Source organism: Rosa chinensis, chromosome 4 (assembly GCF_002994745.2).
Source record: "Rosa chinensis cultivar Old Blush chromosome 4, RchiOBHm-V2, whole genome shotgun sequence".
Classification (NCBI taxonomy): Eukaryota; Viridiplantae; Streptophyta; class Magnoliopsida; order Rosales; family Rosaceae; genus Rosa; species Rosa chinensis.
In genome coordinates, this window is record NC_037091.1 from 39,745,336 (window position 1) to 39,761,482 (window position 16,147).

The 16,147-nt window shown below is 38.3% G+C and overlaps 3 protein-coding genes across 5 annotated transcripts; 2 read left to right on the forward strand and 1 right to left on the reverse strand.

Annotated features, from left to right (window-relative positions):
- The first annotated feature begins 1,224 nt into the window (after positions 1 to 1,224).
- Positions 1,225 to 4,723, forward strand: LOC112196520 (pentatricopeptide repeat-containing protein At3g26540). 2 transcript variants are annotated; one of them, XM_024336886.2, is made up of 2 exons: positions 1,225 to 3,568; positions 4,156 to 4,723. In XM_024336886.2, the coding sequence occupies exon 1, from the start codon at positions 1,316 to 1,318 to the stop codon at positions 3,404 to 3,406; it is 2,091 nt and encodes a 696-aa protein (XP_024192654.1). In that variant the 5' UTR covers positions 1,225 to 1,315; the 3' UTR covers positions 3,407 to 3,568; positions 4,156 to 4,723. The 2 variants fall into 2 exon arrangements, with proteins under 2 accessions (XP_024192654.1, XP_024192653.1); XM_024336885.2 differs by having other exon boundaries at positions 4,173 to 4,721.
- Positions 4,724 to 6,014: 1,291 nt separating this feature from the next.
- On the forward strand, positions 6,015 to 6,439 carry LOC112197132 (protein translation factor SUI1 homolog 1). Its single transcript, XM_024337703.2, has one exon. It carries the CDS (start codon positions 6,030 to 6,032, stop codon positions 6,369 to 6,371), a length of 342 nt encoding a protein of 113 aa, XP_024193471.1. The 5' UTR covers positions 6,015 to 6,029; the 3' UTR covers positions 6,372 to 6,439.
- A 622-nt stretch (positions 6,440 to 7,061) lies between these two features.
- Positions 7,062 to 12,924, reverse strand: LOC112197133 (ubiquitin carboxyl-terminal hydrolase 2). 2 transcript variants are annotated; one of them, XM_040517738.1, is made up of 4 exons: positions 12,708 to 12,924; positions 12,552 to 12,630; positions 9,464 to 12,255; positions 7,062 to 7,578 (listed from the first exon to the last, which is right to left on the reverse strand). In XM_040517738.1, exons 3-4 carry the CDS (start codon positions 12,247 to 12,249, stop codon positions 7,341 to 7,343), a joined length of 3,024 nt encoding a protein of 1,007 aa, XP_040373672.1. In that variant the 5' UTR covers positions 12,250 to 12,255; positions 12,552 to 12,630; positions 12,708 to 12,924; the 3' UTR covers positions 7,062 to 7,340. The 2 variants fall into 2 exon arrangements, with proteins under 2 accessions (XP_040373672.1, XP_024193473.1); XM_024337705.2 differs by lacking the exon at positions 12,552 to 12,630 and having other exon boundaries at positions 12,708 to 12,923.
- Between the last annotated feature and the right edge of the window lie 3,223 nt (positions 12,925 to 16,147).

Here is a 16,147-nt window from a genome sequence, read left to right on the forward strand (position 1 = left end):
GTTCTTCGTATTAGTGTTTTTCTTGTAATTAATTGGTGTATTTGGATTGGTTTAAGGAACTTATGGAGAAGAAGGTTAAGAAGAAGGCTAGAGCTTCTCAAAAGGATAAGTGGGTTCCTTTGATGGAGGAGGTACTCTGTCTTGTGATGCTTCGATTTGTTCCCTCGCTTCTAATTTAGACAAATCTAAAAAAGGGTCGATAATTGATTTGGAGACGCGGCTTAAAAATTTTATTGCTTGTTTTGATACTGAGGATTGCTTAAGCGTTACTATTGACGACATTGCACATCCATTGAGTGGTATTCAGTCTTCTTTTGAGGGTGGAAAAGTCCCCTCAGAATTTGTGATTCCTATTACCAAGTTTGTTGAAAAGTATGGTGGAGGTAGTTTCTCCAGCTTGTTTGCAGAGGGGAAAAGTGCACGTCAAAAACAAATATTAATTAAGGAGCTTGGTTCTGTGTTGTATAGCATGGAGGTTGAGGAAGTGAAGACTGAGGAGACTTTTCTAGTCCGGAGGGACGCATGTCGTGACATTATAAATTGGGGACTCAATGTCAATTTTATGTTGTACCATTTGAAGCAAGCTGCTAGAAATTTCTTTGGTTATATGCTCAGGCCTACTGGATCAGAGAATTGTTGCAGGGAGATTCACCAGCTGGAGAAAGATGTATTCAAGTTGAGAAATAACCTTTCACATCTTGAACAACAACTGGGAAAGGCACAAGAAGACCTACGCACTAGACTTGGCGATGCTATTGGCTCTGATAGTATGGTTTGTATGTTAGAATCTTCTTGGACTCCGGATAGCCGTGCAATTCATAACCTGTATTAATTTTATATTTTTCGTTGTGACTTGAGATAGGGATTTTCTCATTGGTAGTACAAGTCTTGTCTGATTGATCTTCTTATAATTTTGCATTACGTTGCCGTGTTTGAATTCCTCAAATCCCACCCTCTTTTTTTCCTCTTCTTTGAAGGTACAGAAAACTAGCTTCAAACTTTGAATAGAATGAGAGAAATTTTGTTATTCAAAAGTGCTCCTTCATTTCTTGGCAGGAAAGATAACAAACTTGAAACACCACCATATGGTAGTGTACGTGTTTACACAAAAATTCTGAAACTAAGTATTTAGTTGAAATTAAAAAATATCACAAATCAAAGAAAAACTTATGTCACTTGACTAAATCGTAAGCTATATACCTTTTTACTAACATAATCCTCGTTTAGTCACAAAAATGTTATCTTTGGCTATAGTGGTGTACAACTATAAAACGAGGTCTTTCTGATTGCTACAAACTCCAATATTAGTGCATGCATGGGTGTCAAAGCCGGCTCCGTGATAAACCGACTTCTCTACGACAAAGGCCATCTAACCAAACCTTCCCACCCAACTGAAGCCAAAGCCGTAGCCAACACAATCCTCACTCACCTCACTTCCGGCCGTCTCCGAAAAGCCGTCTCCATCCTCTTCTCTTCCCCATTCCCCTTCCACTTCTCTCTCTACGCCCACCTCTTCCACCTCTGCTCCTCCTCCCGCGCAGTTCTCGAGGCCCGCAAAGTCGAGTCCCATCTCGTCACCTTCTCCCCCACCCCGCCCATTTTCCTCCTCAACCGCGCCATCGAGACCTACGCGAAATGTGGGTCCTTGGGAGACGCGCGGGAGCTGTTCGACGAAATGCCCCAGAGAGACGGTGGGTCTTGGAACGCCATGATCAAGGCGTATTCCCAAAGTGGGCGTCCCGAGGATGCTCTGGTTTCGTTTTTGGATATGAATAGAGCCGGGTTTTTGCCGAATGAGATTACTTTCGCTGGTGTTCTCGGCTCGTGTGCTGCGGTTTTGGAGTTTTGGGTTTCGAGGCAAGTTCATGGTCTTGTTGTTAAGTATGGTTTTGGCGGGAATGTGATTTTGGGGAGTTCGCTTGTTGATGTATATGGGAAGTGTGGGGTTATGAGTGATGCGAGGAGAGTGTTTGATGAGATGGAAAACCCGAATGATGTTTCTTGGAATATAATCGTGAGGAGGTATCTTGAGATGGGTGATGGAATGGAGGCGGTAATGATGTTTTTCCGGATGCTTGTGGCGGGTGTCAGGCCGTTGAAGTATACTTTTTCTAATGCTCTTGTTGCTTGTTCGAGTGCCTTTGCACTTGTGGAGGGGAAGCGGATACATGGAGTTGGGGTTAAAATGGGTTTTGAAGATGATGAGGTCGTTTTGTGCTCCCTCATCGATATGTATGTTAAATGCGGGAAGCTAGAACATGCTCATGCAATTTTTGACCAGCCCCATTCGAAAAACTTGATTTCTTGGACGTCAATTGTGTCTGGATATGCAATGAGTGGACAAACATGGAAGGCAAGGGAGTTGTTCAATGAAATGCCTGAACGGAATGTGATATCTTGGAATGCAATGTTGGCAGGGTATACTCGTTACTTCCAATGGGAAGAGGCGTTGGATTTTATATTTTTGATGCGGAACACCACCAAAGATAGAGACCAGGTCACTCTTGGGTTGATCCTAAATGTATGTGCTGGCCTCTCAGATGTTGAAATGGGAAAACAGGTTCATGGATTCATTTACCGACATGGATTTTGTTCCAATCTCTTTGTTGGCAATGGTCTTCTCTACATGTATGGTCGATGTGGTAACTTGAGAAATTCCAAAACAGTCTGGTTTCACCAGATTAGTCCATCACGGGATACAGTTTCTTGGAATAGTTTGTTGACAAACTATGCTTCACATCATCTGAGTGAACTGGCAATGACAATCTTCTATGAGATGCAATGTGAGACAACACCTAACGAGATTACATTTGCAACTCTCCTTTCAGCATGTGCAAATATTTTTGCCCTTCAGCAAGGCAAACAAATTCATGGTTTTATGATTAGAAATGGTTACATAATAGATACCGTGGTTAGAGGGGCTTTGGTTGACATGTATTCCAAGTGTCATTCTATTGAGTATGCTTTTATGGTTTTCAAAGGTGGGACTTCAAAAGATGCGATTCTTTGTAACTCCTTGATTTTGGGATGCTGTTACAATAATAGAACGAGACAGATATTTAAATTGTTTCATTTGATGAAGGAAGAAGGAATTAAGCCAGATCATATCACATTTCGAGGCATTTTGTATGCTTGTACTTCTGAAGGTCTTGTTGAGTTGGGAAAGCAGTATTTTGAATCAATGAGCAATGATTATGGTATTATACCTCGATTAGAGCACTATGAGTGCATGATTGAACTCTACAGCCAGTGTGGGTACATGGATGAGCTTGAAACCTTTGTAAGGAATATGCCATTTGATCCCACAGTCCCAATGTTAACAAAAGTTGTGGATGCTTGTAAAAGACATGGATGCCTGAGATTTGGACAATGGGCTGTTCAACGACTTAATAACCGATCCATCTAGTTCATAACTCTTTGGGATGATGGACAAGAGCCAGGTAGTGATTGCCAAAATTGCAGATTCAAAATCTGCATAACCAAGGAGGTACTCTAGTTGACTGATTGCGCAGATCTGAGTTTTTTGACAGGGCAGACTTATTCATTAGACTTCAAGCTTCTTCATCAGGTGCAAATCTCATCCCTTTCTTTGAGTTTCATCGGTTTATATACCTGAATTTTCTCTGGTGAATTCTTCACTTATTGGGATGAGTTAGGCCGTCAAAATGGTGGTTAGAGATGGATGATATTATTATTAGCCTTTAGATAAACCAAAAGGAAGTAGTAGTGCAACAATAACATTCCAATCAAACATATGCATCGATTTTAAAGAAAAAGGAAAACTATTACTATTACATTGCCATCTGAAAATTTGGTATTAATAAAGATCTCATGTTATTATGAGTTGTGATCATGCTCTTGTGTGCTAGGATGTTTTTTTATTTTTTTTATTATTTTTTTTTTTCTTTAATTTGAATGGTTCAATGGCCAACACCATATGTTACTAGGAGCATCATCTGTAACAAGTAGAGGAAATCAAATGTCTTTTATGTTGAAGCTTTAACTGCTAAAAACATACTTTATATATGTCTTGGGTGATAACTCTTTCATCAGCAGCTTTATGTTATTTTCTAGTTGCCCATTATCTTGCTTGGTTGGTATTAGCGCGCTTTAGTTTGAGTATCAGTATTCTGAGATGCAATGATCTGATTTCAGGGGTGCTTGAATTTCAGGTTTAGTGAGATGCATTCCTCCAAGTAATAAAAACATGTGTTATTGAACTAAATACTTCTGTTGCTAAACACAAACCATGAAAACCTCTTCAAAGCAAAATCCCAGATAAAATTGAAGACTCCAAGATCCGAACCAGTTGATCTACCATACCTTGATGCTCAGAACTATCCAAGGGGCTCACGGAATTATTAGGGACATAGATTCCTTATATGTTGTAGGGAGCATTATAAGCTGAAGCTCATTTTTGGGTACAGTCAATTTATCAGCTGATGCCCTTGGACCTATGTATAAATTGTATTAATGTTGATCTGTGCCTAGTTTTTGTTTTGTTTAGTACAAGATGAAGATATGATTGTGCCATACTTTGCACAGACTCATAAAGAAGGTGAATTCGATATAAGCATTTGTTTAATATCTTAGAACATCTATTACCAATATTATAGATGGATCTGTCAAACTGAATCGCATTTGTAAAGCATTTAGTTCATGAGTTGATGTTCAGTCCAAAAACAAGAACCGCTTATATCTCTTATCAAACTTTCTGCTGTCAAGTGCATCACGATATTAAAGGAATTGGCTAAATACCTTATAGTTTATTATTACATTGCAAATGAAAACTAATCTACATTTAGAAGCTCAAAAACTCAACAAAAAAGAATCTGCAACTTTGTCAGAACTTCTGATACAATTAAAAAAAGAAAAAGAAACTGGTCAGAGTATTAAAATTCTTTACCTGCTTTCCAGGTTCATAACAAAAATCAATATGTCCTTGTCCTCAACTTCTTTGATCTCCATTGCCAGCACTCCCTAGTGCTACTGCCTCATTGGAATCACTACATTTGGAGCTCTCACTTTGGCTTTTTTGTGCCTATGTCCTGCATTCGCACTATCCTCTCAGTCATTGCATACAGTACTTCCTGCAGTTCTACTCTCTTTGCTACCATATATCCAATGATATCGCTGACTCTTGGCCACAATTTTCATCTTTCTTTACCAAAACAAGGAGCCAAATGAAGCTGATCCTTGTTAGCCCAGTAGTACTTAAAGGTCTGCCCTTCTTCAACCGTGTGAACTTGGTATCCCACCTTTATCATCCTAATTATCAAGATCATCAGAATCATACTTTCTTTTGGATGTAGGAATGCCATTACTGATCTTTTTGTGCAGATGATGAGTGGCAGTAGCTGCAGGGTTGGTCCTCGTTAACATTCGTCGATATAATACAAACCATCGTTTCTTAGGGGGTAACTGTGGGAGTACCAAGTTTAGTTGTGTCTTAGGCATGGTCATGATATCAGACAAGTCTAAACTATATTCCCCTTCCAGCTTTGATGAAGTATTATGAGCTTTCAGCACTGGTGGTTGTGTTGATGAGGGCACAACATCATCCTTCTTGATCTTCAAGCCGTCCGCGGTGGCTACCCTCTTGACATTCATGATGATGATCTTCTTGGTTTGTTCCTCTCGATGATCTCCATTCATTAGGGATCGTGTTTCTCATAAGACTGAAAGAAATGTGTTGGAACGAGTACTGAAAAGGGTATAAAGATCGATACAGGGGCTAAAACAAACTACTCCTTGTCTGATCAGGAACAGGATTTGATGTTCGAATCTTTAATGGACTGGGTTTCTATTTCCTTTTGTATTGTTTGTTTCTTAACAAACAGGTTCAGACCAAGATTTCCATTCGCTTTTCTCACTTCCAAAAAGGTTTCTATTTAAGAGACAGAGAAGAGAAGGACCGCTCAGCCCTATCTCCGTCACCGTCTGGCCAATCTCCAAAGCCCTAGCCTATATCATCTGATCAGGTCTGAGAATTGTGGTTGTCCGGGTCTATTAGTTCATTACCAAGTTTCATGTCTGAGCTCGACGTCCAGATTCCTACCACCTTTGATCCGTTTGCCGAGGCAAATGCTGAGGACTCAGGTGTTGGAACAAAAGAGTATGTGCACTTTCGTATACAGCAACGAAATGGTAGGAAAAGCCTGACAACAGTGCAGGGACTGAAGAAGGAATTTAGCTGCTACAAGATTCTCAAAGACCTTAAGAAGGAATTTTGCTGCAATGGTACAGTTGTCCAGGACCCAGAACAAGGCCAGGTGATTCAACTTCAAGGTGATCAGCGGAAGAACGTGTCTGCCTTCCTAGTTCAGGCTGGCATTGTGAAGAAGGATAACATCAAAATTCACGGTTTCTGAGCTGCAGGAACTCAAGTCTGCACAATCCATCCCCTCATGAACATGATATCTGGATATTATATTGTCCAAGTTTGCTATTCGAATTGTATCTCTAGTTTGTTTCAATATATAAGGCAACTGTGTGATGCGCCATGAATTCCAGTATGTATGACAACTTATTATCTTAATCAAATTATGAGTTTGTGTTCTCTAAAACAAACACAAGGTAGGGACTAACATTCTTTTTCGTATCTAACCCTATGATGAGATGGTAAACAACTTCTCTTGATTCTCGACTCATGACCCTAACGTCTTTTGTACTCTTTAAAGTTTCAGTGTCAAAATTGACCAATCACGTCTTCATAACGCTGTCACTTTTATCATCTCAGATCAGCCTACAAGTGAAATATAGATGGAGAAAAGCCTCACAAGGAAGCCATGAAAATCCACTGAAGAGCGGTGCTCGCTTAGAAACTGGAGTGAAGATGAAACCAGAAACACATTCATCCTTGCAAAAGCCTCATATCCATTGTCCAAAGGATTGAGGTCCAAGTCCCATCGACACAGCTACATCTAAAATACTGTAGACTACCATAAAAGAATCAAAAACAAGAATTCATGAGGCACAAAGGGAAACCGAAAACACTATTGTCAACAAATTGCTGAGGATTCCAGTACTACTCTTCAAAAAGAAGTCGATAACTCTTGTAGTTAAGGTCCCTGGGGTGATGGGACTATGAAAGAAAACCCCCTTTTTCTGATGATATAACTTTAAAGTGTACATCTAAATGCCTAAAAGGTCATTACACTTTGAAAGAATGGGTATCAAAACATATGGTGGACACTCGCCTCTGGTTTTCCTCTCTTTTAATCTCTCTCTCTCTCTCTCTCTCAAAAACACACACACACACACAATCACTTTCCTTCTCTGTGCCCTCTCCCCTACCTGAACTGTATCTTTAGAAACACTGTAATGAAGATAAATCCAGCTCAAGTTTTTTCATAGAATAAGATATAGGCCTCACAGCGAAGCACCTCATCTAGGGAAACCTCACGTACATGTACATCACTAGCATAATACCACACGTGACCAATCTTCTCCTTCTCAGCTTTTCCTCTGCTCCTTTCACCACCTCTCACATATGCAACATAATGGCCTCCTCGCATGGTCCCAGAATGCTCCACAACCCCGATTAGGTGGTATTCATACCTCTCCTTTTCTCTGCACCTGTAAAAGCTCAAAAGAACACAGTAGCGACAAAGTTAATGACACTTGCAATGAGCAATGTAACCTATATCAGTTTAATTCATTAAACAAACTAAGAACAGGATGTAGATAAACTGAGTATAATTTGAAGCACATAGGAAGAAGAAATTGTAGCAGGATTGTGAGTCAATAGATGCGTCAAGCGACACTGCTACATTCTGATAATCGAACACGAAGCTGACCCATATTGGCTTTAAAAATAAGCACTCATGAAACAAATTAAATCACTTCAAACATTGTAAGCACACGGGATCAGCAATTCAGATGGCCTTAAACAAAACACCAATAGCCATGGAAAGTTCAGAAAGCTGAATGTGTTATAAGTTATAACGTCACAAGGCCAAAACCTCTGTGCGTTACTGTTATTAATTTTATTGATGTTGTTGACTTATTGATATACCTACTTAAAAATAAATAAATAAATAAATAAAGGACCAATTGCATCTACAAGAATAGTTTCCTGACTAAACCCCTGACCTTACCAGTGATCTCTAAATCATTCAACATATTACTATAATGTACGGTGCTTATCTCCGCATAATTCAGGGTTCTTGGTGCTTATTATGTACCCATATAAACAAATGAAAACCTGAAAATTAGTTCATCTACCTTTGGACCACAGAAATAATATAAGCCGAATAAGACTCGGAAGGTACAATAATACTTTATGATGTTCTTCCTCAATAAAATAGCAAGATTTCAATTTATGAAATAAATAAATAATTGGAGATCATTACAAAATTAAACAAATAAATACAAACTAACCCCAAACAATTATTCAAACATGGAAAAAGATACAGAATCGTTCCAAACGCCGGCATACGATTAAGCAAGTGTAAAATGACAAGACAAAACTGGCAACAATAAGTAGGTTCTATGACTTCTGAGGGAGAAAAGAAGTTGACATGTCCTTGACAAACAAAGGTGGTGGCTGAAAATATCAGTTAAAAATAGGAGGACCATCCCAAAAGCTGAAAATATCAGTTAAAAATAGGAGGACCATCCCAAAAGGGGGTTAAACAGTAACATTGAAGACTGAAACTTGATGAGATAGCTGACTGAACTGTTACGCAGACAACAATATAAACAATATCAAAATCTTTCTTCCCAAGGAGGTCGATTCTTCAAAACTTCCTCATATTAAACGTAGTTATTTATAGATGCTTTAGTCTTATCACTAGTTTTTATTTTTGTTTTTTTATAAGTATTCGCTTCTCATAACTAATAATATTCAAACCACACTATGAGCCTCTTTAATCACAAGAGAGAGAGAGAGAGAGAGAGAGAGAGAGAGAGAGAGAAAGGTAACATGTGAAGAGTCTGAGACAGCTGAACTTGAGAGCATGAATAACTTTATCATCATCTATGGTCACAATTACCCAAGAGGCTTCACTGAAGTTCTAAAAACATTGATAAGGACCAACCATCTAAGAGAGCATGATTAAAGACACACACATGAAATAGTAGTGACGAGAAGCCATTACTTTGTGCAGCTGTCTCACCAGATTTTAGGGATATCTCAATCAAATCTGATTTTTTAATCTTGCTCTCGTGTTCAACTGTTATCTACTGTATTCTTGTATTATCTCTTTGTTATATTAAATTCATATTTTCTTCTCCACCAAAAAAAGTAAAAATAAAATAAACTATGAGCATATTGTCACCATTCAGCTTTATGCATGCACTATCTTATAAAAGTCATAGCATAATTTATTTATCAAAGTAGCATATATTCAAATTCCAAGTTTGTGAAGTGACTAATGATTTACCCAACCACAACAAGCAGTAACATTGCTATGGTGTTTAGAAATCTGAAATGAACTTTGTAAAAAGGTCAGATAGATACCTGGAATCCATATATGGTCTGAGCTCAATTTTTTCTCTGAAAGTGACATGGCCGTTCAATTTACTTAAGCGACCACGAGCATCCTGGCTAAACCTTTTGAGATGAATGGTCAAAATAGGCGGGGCCCTGTCAATTAGGACCCGTTTTGTCGCATCCCTCTTCACCTTCACATGTTTGGAATTTATTTCCTCATCTTCACTTGCTTCTAATTCACAATCATCTAACAACGTAGAATTTGTCTGTGGAGCATTTTCAGAGGCACATCCAGCGCAACTAGGCACATCAGCACATGTATCAATGGCTTGACTGCTAATACTTTCTAGAGTATCACTGTTATTGCAATCCAAAGTATTTGATTCTGTTGGAAGTACATCTTTCATCTCACTGTTTCCTTCTAGTTGTTGACAAACAACAGGAATCATCTTATCTGATAGGGCATTCTCAATTGATGTGCAATTTTCGCTCGAGCAATTCATCTTCCCATCATCCAAAACCAAGTTTTCACCAAATTGGCTGCAACCAGTATTGCTTTTGATATTTCCATTACTAATATTACTGATATCAGCAGTGTCTGAACTCAGAGAAACACTTTGGACTCTAGTCTCACATCCATTTATCAAACATTTAGTTGCAGCTTTTTGCTGCTTCTTTGCTTCCAACCTTTGGCGCTTCAGAGATTTGGAACAGTTCTCACAATGCCAAGCATTTTCATTGGCAAGAAGCTCAGGCTTTATGAAATGAGCCAAACAACTCTCTACAGAGACCGGAGAATTTGTATCATCAACTTCATCTGGATCAGACTCACTAGCTATAAGACTAGTTGCTGTACCTTCCTCACCAGTAGAGGGCCTTGGACTGGGCCCAGCAACAACCTCAGGCTCAGGCTCAGGCTCATTGAATAAGTCTCCAAAGCCATCAAAATCATCTTGTCCACAACCCACGGTTGATGACGATGCCTCTCCTTCTCCTCCCATGATTTCCCCAGTGATGGAACATCCTTCCTTATGTGGAAGCAACAACATTTCAGAACTCTGATCTTCTTTATATGGAAGCAATAAAATTTCAGAACTTTGAACCTGCAATGGGAGCTCGTCCTCCTCAGCATTCACTGAAGAAAAGTTTGGTTTTACATTCTGTTCTCCAGTAACCTTGAAATCCTTATCACTGATCTCAGAGCCACTCTGTTGTGAGACATCATTAAGAGATGTATTAATACTTTTAGGATCTTGAACAATTGAAACAATAGCATTTTCTGAAGTCAAATCATAGTCATCTAATATATTTCCGTCATCAAGATAATCCATCCATGTAAAGTCATCTAACAAAGCTGATGCTTGTTCTCCTGCTGCATTCTCAAAGACTTGTTCATGTTGAGATTCTTGGACAGCTGATAGATTCTTCATAACCAAGCCGTTTTGTTCAGGTACATTTAGCTCAGTAGAACTTGACTGTACCTGGTTAGAGAGCTCACCGCTGGTTGATGTGGTTGCCACACTTGGAGATGTTGCAGAGTTCTTGTCTTTGTTAATTTTAGATCGAACCTTTCCACTCCTCTTGGGTGGAAGCTTTGTCTTCTTTGCTCGAGAGCTTGGTAGGGAAGCCTTAGGTGGGGATTTCCTGGTTGGGACTGGCAGTGACAGATCTAAGAATGACTCATAGATAGTTGATGAGTGACCACATTCAACACAGCGAACAGTACTTGATACCTGTCCCCCAAATACAGCATCAACAAACGTAGGAACTGGATTTGATGAATCCTCATTTTGCTGGGAAGAACTTGTACGTTTCCTCATACTCAACTCCTCAGTACACAATCCATCCAGTAAGCAACGAAGCAATTCATGACTGTCTTGCTGCTGATAGCCCCTAAACTGGGGAGCCTTGGAACAGACACAACCGAAAAACGATCTAGGGTTTATCACATTCTTGAATCCTGCCTCTGGTTTTGTTTCAGTAAAGAGTTTCTTCAAGGAAATAGTAAGCGGTCCGGCAGGTGCTTCAAAATTTAAGAAGTAAACCCGCAACCTATCAATAGCTAGAAGGTTCTGTAAAATAGAATTGAAGAAGCAAGTGTTACCAAGATTAACTAATCCTCTTACTGCATAACCTCCTCTTCCATCCAAAAGGCTTGATGTATTGCTAGCTGATTTGATTTCGCTTGTCACACTGCCACTACCAAACCATACATCCTCGACATCACCTGATGGGTCCTCCGACGAATGACCCTTAATTAATTTCACAACATCAGAAAAGACATCTTTTTCTTCACCATTCTCCCCCGTCTTATCAATGGTAATAAGTGTGCTGCACTGGAAGCACCATCGTAACTGTGGGTTTTCAAACTGCACCACCAATGGGTGACGCGTTTGCCTTGCATGCCGAACTGCGTGGCACTGAGGGGTTATTGGAAGTCCAATCCCACCACAAGCAAAATGACCGCATTCTAAACAAAGCCATACAGATTTTGACTCGGATTTAGAATCAGCACCTCCTTTCTTCTTACCATGTTTGCCCTTTCCTTTACCCCCCTTCCTATCAATGGCGCCTTCCCTACAATCTTCACACCTAATAACTGCTGAAGACCCAATTTTAGCTTGCAATTTATTCAAATCAACACCTTTGTCAATGTGAGGACAAGCTTTTCTCACTTTTGCAACTGAAACTCCATCATCACCATCATCCTTAACGCTTGGGTTGCTTTGTTCAGCAACCTTCTTTGGGGAATCAGATGGAACCCACTTCTCCTTTTGAGGAGCTCTAGTCTTCTTCTTAACCTTCTTCCCCATAAGTTCCTTAAACCAATCCAAACACACCAATTAATTACATAAGCAACACTAATACTTAGAACACAAGATTATAAACAAACTAGACCCATATCTACTGCAAACAATCAGAAACAAACCGATACAAGAATGCACAAACTGACTCCATTATCTACTCAAATGCACCAAAATAAGCAAAACCCATAACAAAGTTCAACTTTTTACAAAAACCCTTTTGCCTATAATTCACCAGAAATCGAAACAAGTGAAATGAACAATCCAGGCTGCCATTAGATACCAAAACAAAGATGACCCTACAAACATACAGGTTTCTTAACAAAACCCAAGTGAAGATTTGGATTCCAAAGTGAAAATAAGAGCTTCTGAGCAACCCTAGAGCTGGAGCTGGAGCATAAATCCACCCCAAAATTAATAATATTGAAGATACTGAAAAAAAAAAAAAAAAAAAGAAACTTTAGTACCTCAAAATCTGGAGGAAGAGAAGCAGGAATGGTAGGAGCAGTGTTCCAGGGTTAGGGTGAGAGGGGTGAAAAGAGATTGAGAAAGATAGGTGTTTGAAGCTGAGGATCTAATAAGGGTTTGAGAGACGAAGGCGAGAGAGAAGAGGTGTGCGCATTATAAGGGGATTGGCGCACTCTCTAATCTCTTGCTTACCAGCTACTCTCGCAATGAAAACAGAGGCACAGGCTTGTGAGAGTAACAGTGGTAACTGGTAAAAGAGAGGCTTTTTTTTTTTTTTTGGCCTTTTTCTTTTCTTTTGAGCCTTCTGATTTGGTAAATTTTCAGAGTTGAAAACTATCCCCAACGGTTCAACCCACACCTCCAACACCACACCAGGGGTCATCATTTGGCCAGTGAAAAAAGTCAATGAATGTTGCATGTTCGGCTCAATGAGCAAAAGTTCGCCGCGATCTCGACACGGCTAAGGCTGCGAGTTCAAACCCTAAGCCCGATTTAGTTTTTTGGTCTCTGAAAAGTAATGTGAAACATACTTTTAGTTTTGTACAATGATTTATAAAGATGTGCATTAGCAAGATTTATAAACTTAGACTCTGAAACATATATATATCTTCTTTAAAGAAAAAATATGTTAGTTTAGCATATGAAATATTGCACTTCCATATGCTTTATGTGAGTTATAATTCTTAGATCTATGCGTGAGGTTTAAATCGAGAAAGTTTTAACAAACTAGGAAAGAGAGGGGGGGGTGGGTGTTGCTTCCTATTTAGTGCTTTTTTTTTTTGAAAATGCAAATTTTCAATAATAATGTGTCTGCTTCAACATCAATTCTCAAAAGCGTTGAAGGCGCAAATTACTAGGTTAAGGGATACATACAAAAAAAAAATTATTTTATTTTTTTAACCGAAAAAGTTTTTTTTTTTTTCCTTTGTTTTATACTTTTATAGCCACTAGCAATGTGCCTGCATTTCTCGCAGGTGATATTGTGATGTCAATATTAAATAGATTGATTAAAAGACAAAAAAATTGTGGTTTGGCTATTTTTCAATTTACACTTTTATCTATTTATATTTTACTAACTTAATTTGATAATTATGTTATTGAAGGGTATTATAGGCACTTCAAAATTTGGTGAAACTCTTTGACATCAAAAGAGGGCCTCCATTTATAGTAGTAGAGATAAACACTACATCAGAGGCAGTTCTCTCTACTCCCCACATATGTTTCTCGACTCCAACTCTTCATAACCCTAGTTCTTCACAAAAAGGAAAAAATATATATATCAAACAATTATCTCCAGATCTTAAAATTTTTAGCACCCATAAGTGAGAAATATTGACAAATAATCACTCTTAGGCTTCTAAGTAGATTTATGACCATGTTTTTTAAAAGGGTGCGGCTATTGCCACCCTACCATTTTCTTAATTCACCCTACAGACCTTTGAATTATTGAAAGACTATATTACCCAAGTGCAAAATGACTAATAAGTACAGTAATTTTCTAAAATTCAAATATGTAAAAAAATAATAATAATAAGTAATTAATTAATACAAACACTACTTAATTTCTCATTGGATAATATTATTCTTTATCTTCTCCACCCAAATTTGCATTTATTACTATTTTTTTTTTGTCTTTTTATTGCCTCCTCATTATTAATTCGTTATCCAATTCAGAACACCATTACTTTTAACTTCATCAAAATCTTTGCAATATTCTTTGTGAACACCGAAAGTAAAAATTTAAAACACGAAGAAAAAAAAATCAATCTCTTCTTCATTGATCATAGTTGTAAATTTACTAATCTTTTTACATAGCTTGAAATAGAGAACATTGGAACTGAAAGAAAAAATTAAAAAAGTGGGAGTAAATCAGATTATGATTTTATTAGAAAACTTTAATAAATTTTAATTCATTTTATGAGAATAAATTAAATAAGAGATTTTCGTTAAAATATTTATTTTTTAATTGGATATGTTATATAAGGATTTTCTGGGAAAGAGAAATTGGTTAAATAAATAAATTTAATAATTGAAATTAAAATGTAGGGTGTAATGAGCAAATAGGGTGACCAAAGAAAATTATAGGGTGGCAATAGCCGCACCCTTTTTAAAAGGGTGTTGTTATTAACATACCTTAAATCTCTATTCACACACCCTTCCCATTTTTTATTCTTTAAATTCACATTTATTTTGGTAAAATGTCTTAACTAACATTCTTTTGCAATTTTCTTTCTTATTCTCTAATACAAATTCAACTGTTCTTCACACCAAAATCCCTCAAATCTAGAAGACATGCAATACTATCCCACTTGTTCATTTTTTTATTTTACCCTAATCCTTTTGTTCATTTTTTCCTCATCCAATTATGGGCTTAGGTTTAGAAAATAATTGATCAAATTTTGTTGAAACAAAAAGATTAGGGTAGAATAAAAAAGAACGAGTGATTGACCAAAACCAAAAATGAACAAGTGCACATTGCATGTTACCTGGATTTGAGGGATTTTGGTGGGAAGATAAGTTGAATTTGTATTAGGGAATGGGAAAGAAAATTGTAAATTAAAGAACCCGACCGTCACTAAAAATGACCCAAGTCTTAAAGACAAGCCCAAGGCCTAAACCAACCTCCATAACCAGCAAAGCACGAAGCCTAGGCCCAAGAGCTTAAGGAAGAAACCCCAAGCCCAAAGCTAAAAACTTGTAATCCTCCTAATTAGATCGCCACCACCGTCAGCATTCCCATCCAGCAAGTCGCAACAGAACCCGCCAATGAAAAAGAGTCTACCAGCCAAGCCACCGCTTGTGCTCCAAACCACTTTCGGCCTACAGCAGTCATCACTAGTGTCGTGATCACTGCCAACGAAATCCATCCACCACAGCCAAGTGTAAACATAGCTCCACCAGGGCGCCAACGCTCCAGACTCTGATCAGCCCCGCTCTAAGCATCGGGATTTAGGGAACCCAAGTCCAAGTCCAAGTCTAACATGTCAGACAGAGGATAGCGTGAACCCAACCGCTAGACGAGCGATCGCTGTGAAGAAGACATCCCAGGTACCATAGATTGGAGGAGAAGCCAACAAAGTAGTATGGTGAGGTAGCCCTGAGGCCGTCCTCCAATTCAAAAGTGATGAACGACGCTGCTGTAATACCCCGAAAATTCATTATTAATTTCTGATGATTTTCCAAAAACTATTAAGTTGATTGTTAGGACGATTTCGTGGTTTGGGGATGGAGTAGAAGTGTGATACGCTAAAACTAGCACCCAATTTAACCCTGAAAAATATCATCATTAGTATATGGTAAATAAGGATCGTTCATACCGGGGATTGAAGGTACACCTGTTATTGTAAAACAAATAAAGAATTATTATAAGTGCAAAGTATAATATTTACAAAAAATAAAACAAACGATATATACAAAGTAATGAAACAAAGGGGGTTTT

What these genes read in the sequence shown, in the direction of transcription:
- LOC112196520 (XM_024336886.2), top strand. Translation starts at nt 1,316, where the DNA reads ATGGGTGTCAAAGCCGGCTCCGTGATAAACCGACTTCTCTACGACAAA.
- LOC112197132 (XM_024337703.2), top strand. Translation starts at nt 6,030, where the DNA reads ATGTCTGAGCTCGACGTCCAGATTCCTACCACCTTTGATCCGTTTGCC.
- LOC112197133 (XM_040517738.1), bottom strand. Translation starts at nt 12,249, where the DNA reads ATGGGGAAGAAGGTTAAGAAGAAGACTAGAGCTCCTCAAAAGGAGAAG. An exon ending in AGACCATATATGGATTCCAG is followed by an intron (nt 7,579 to 9,463) that starts GTATCTATCTGA and finishes GAGCTTTTACAG; the next exon opens with GTGCAGAGAAAAGGAGAGGT.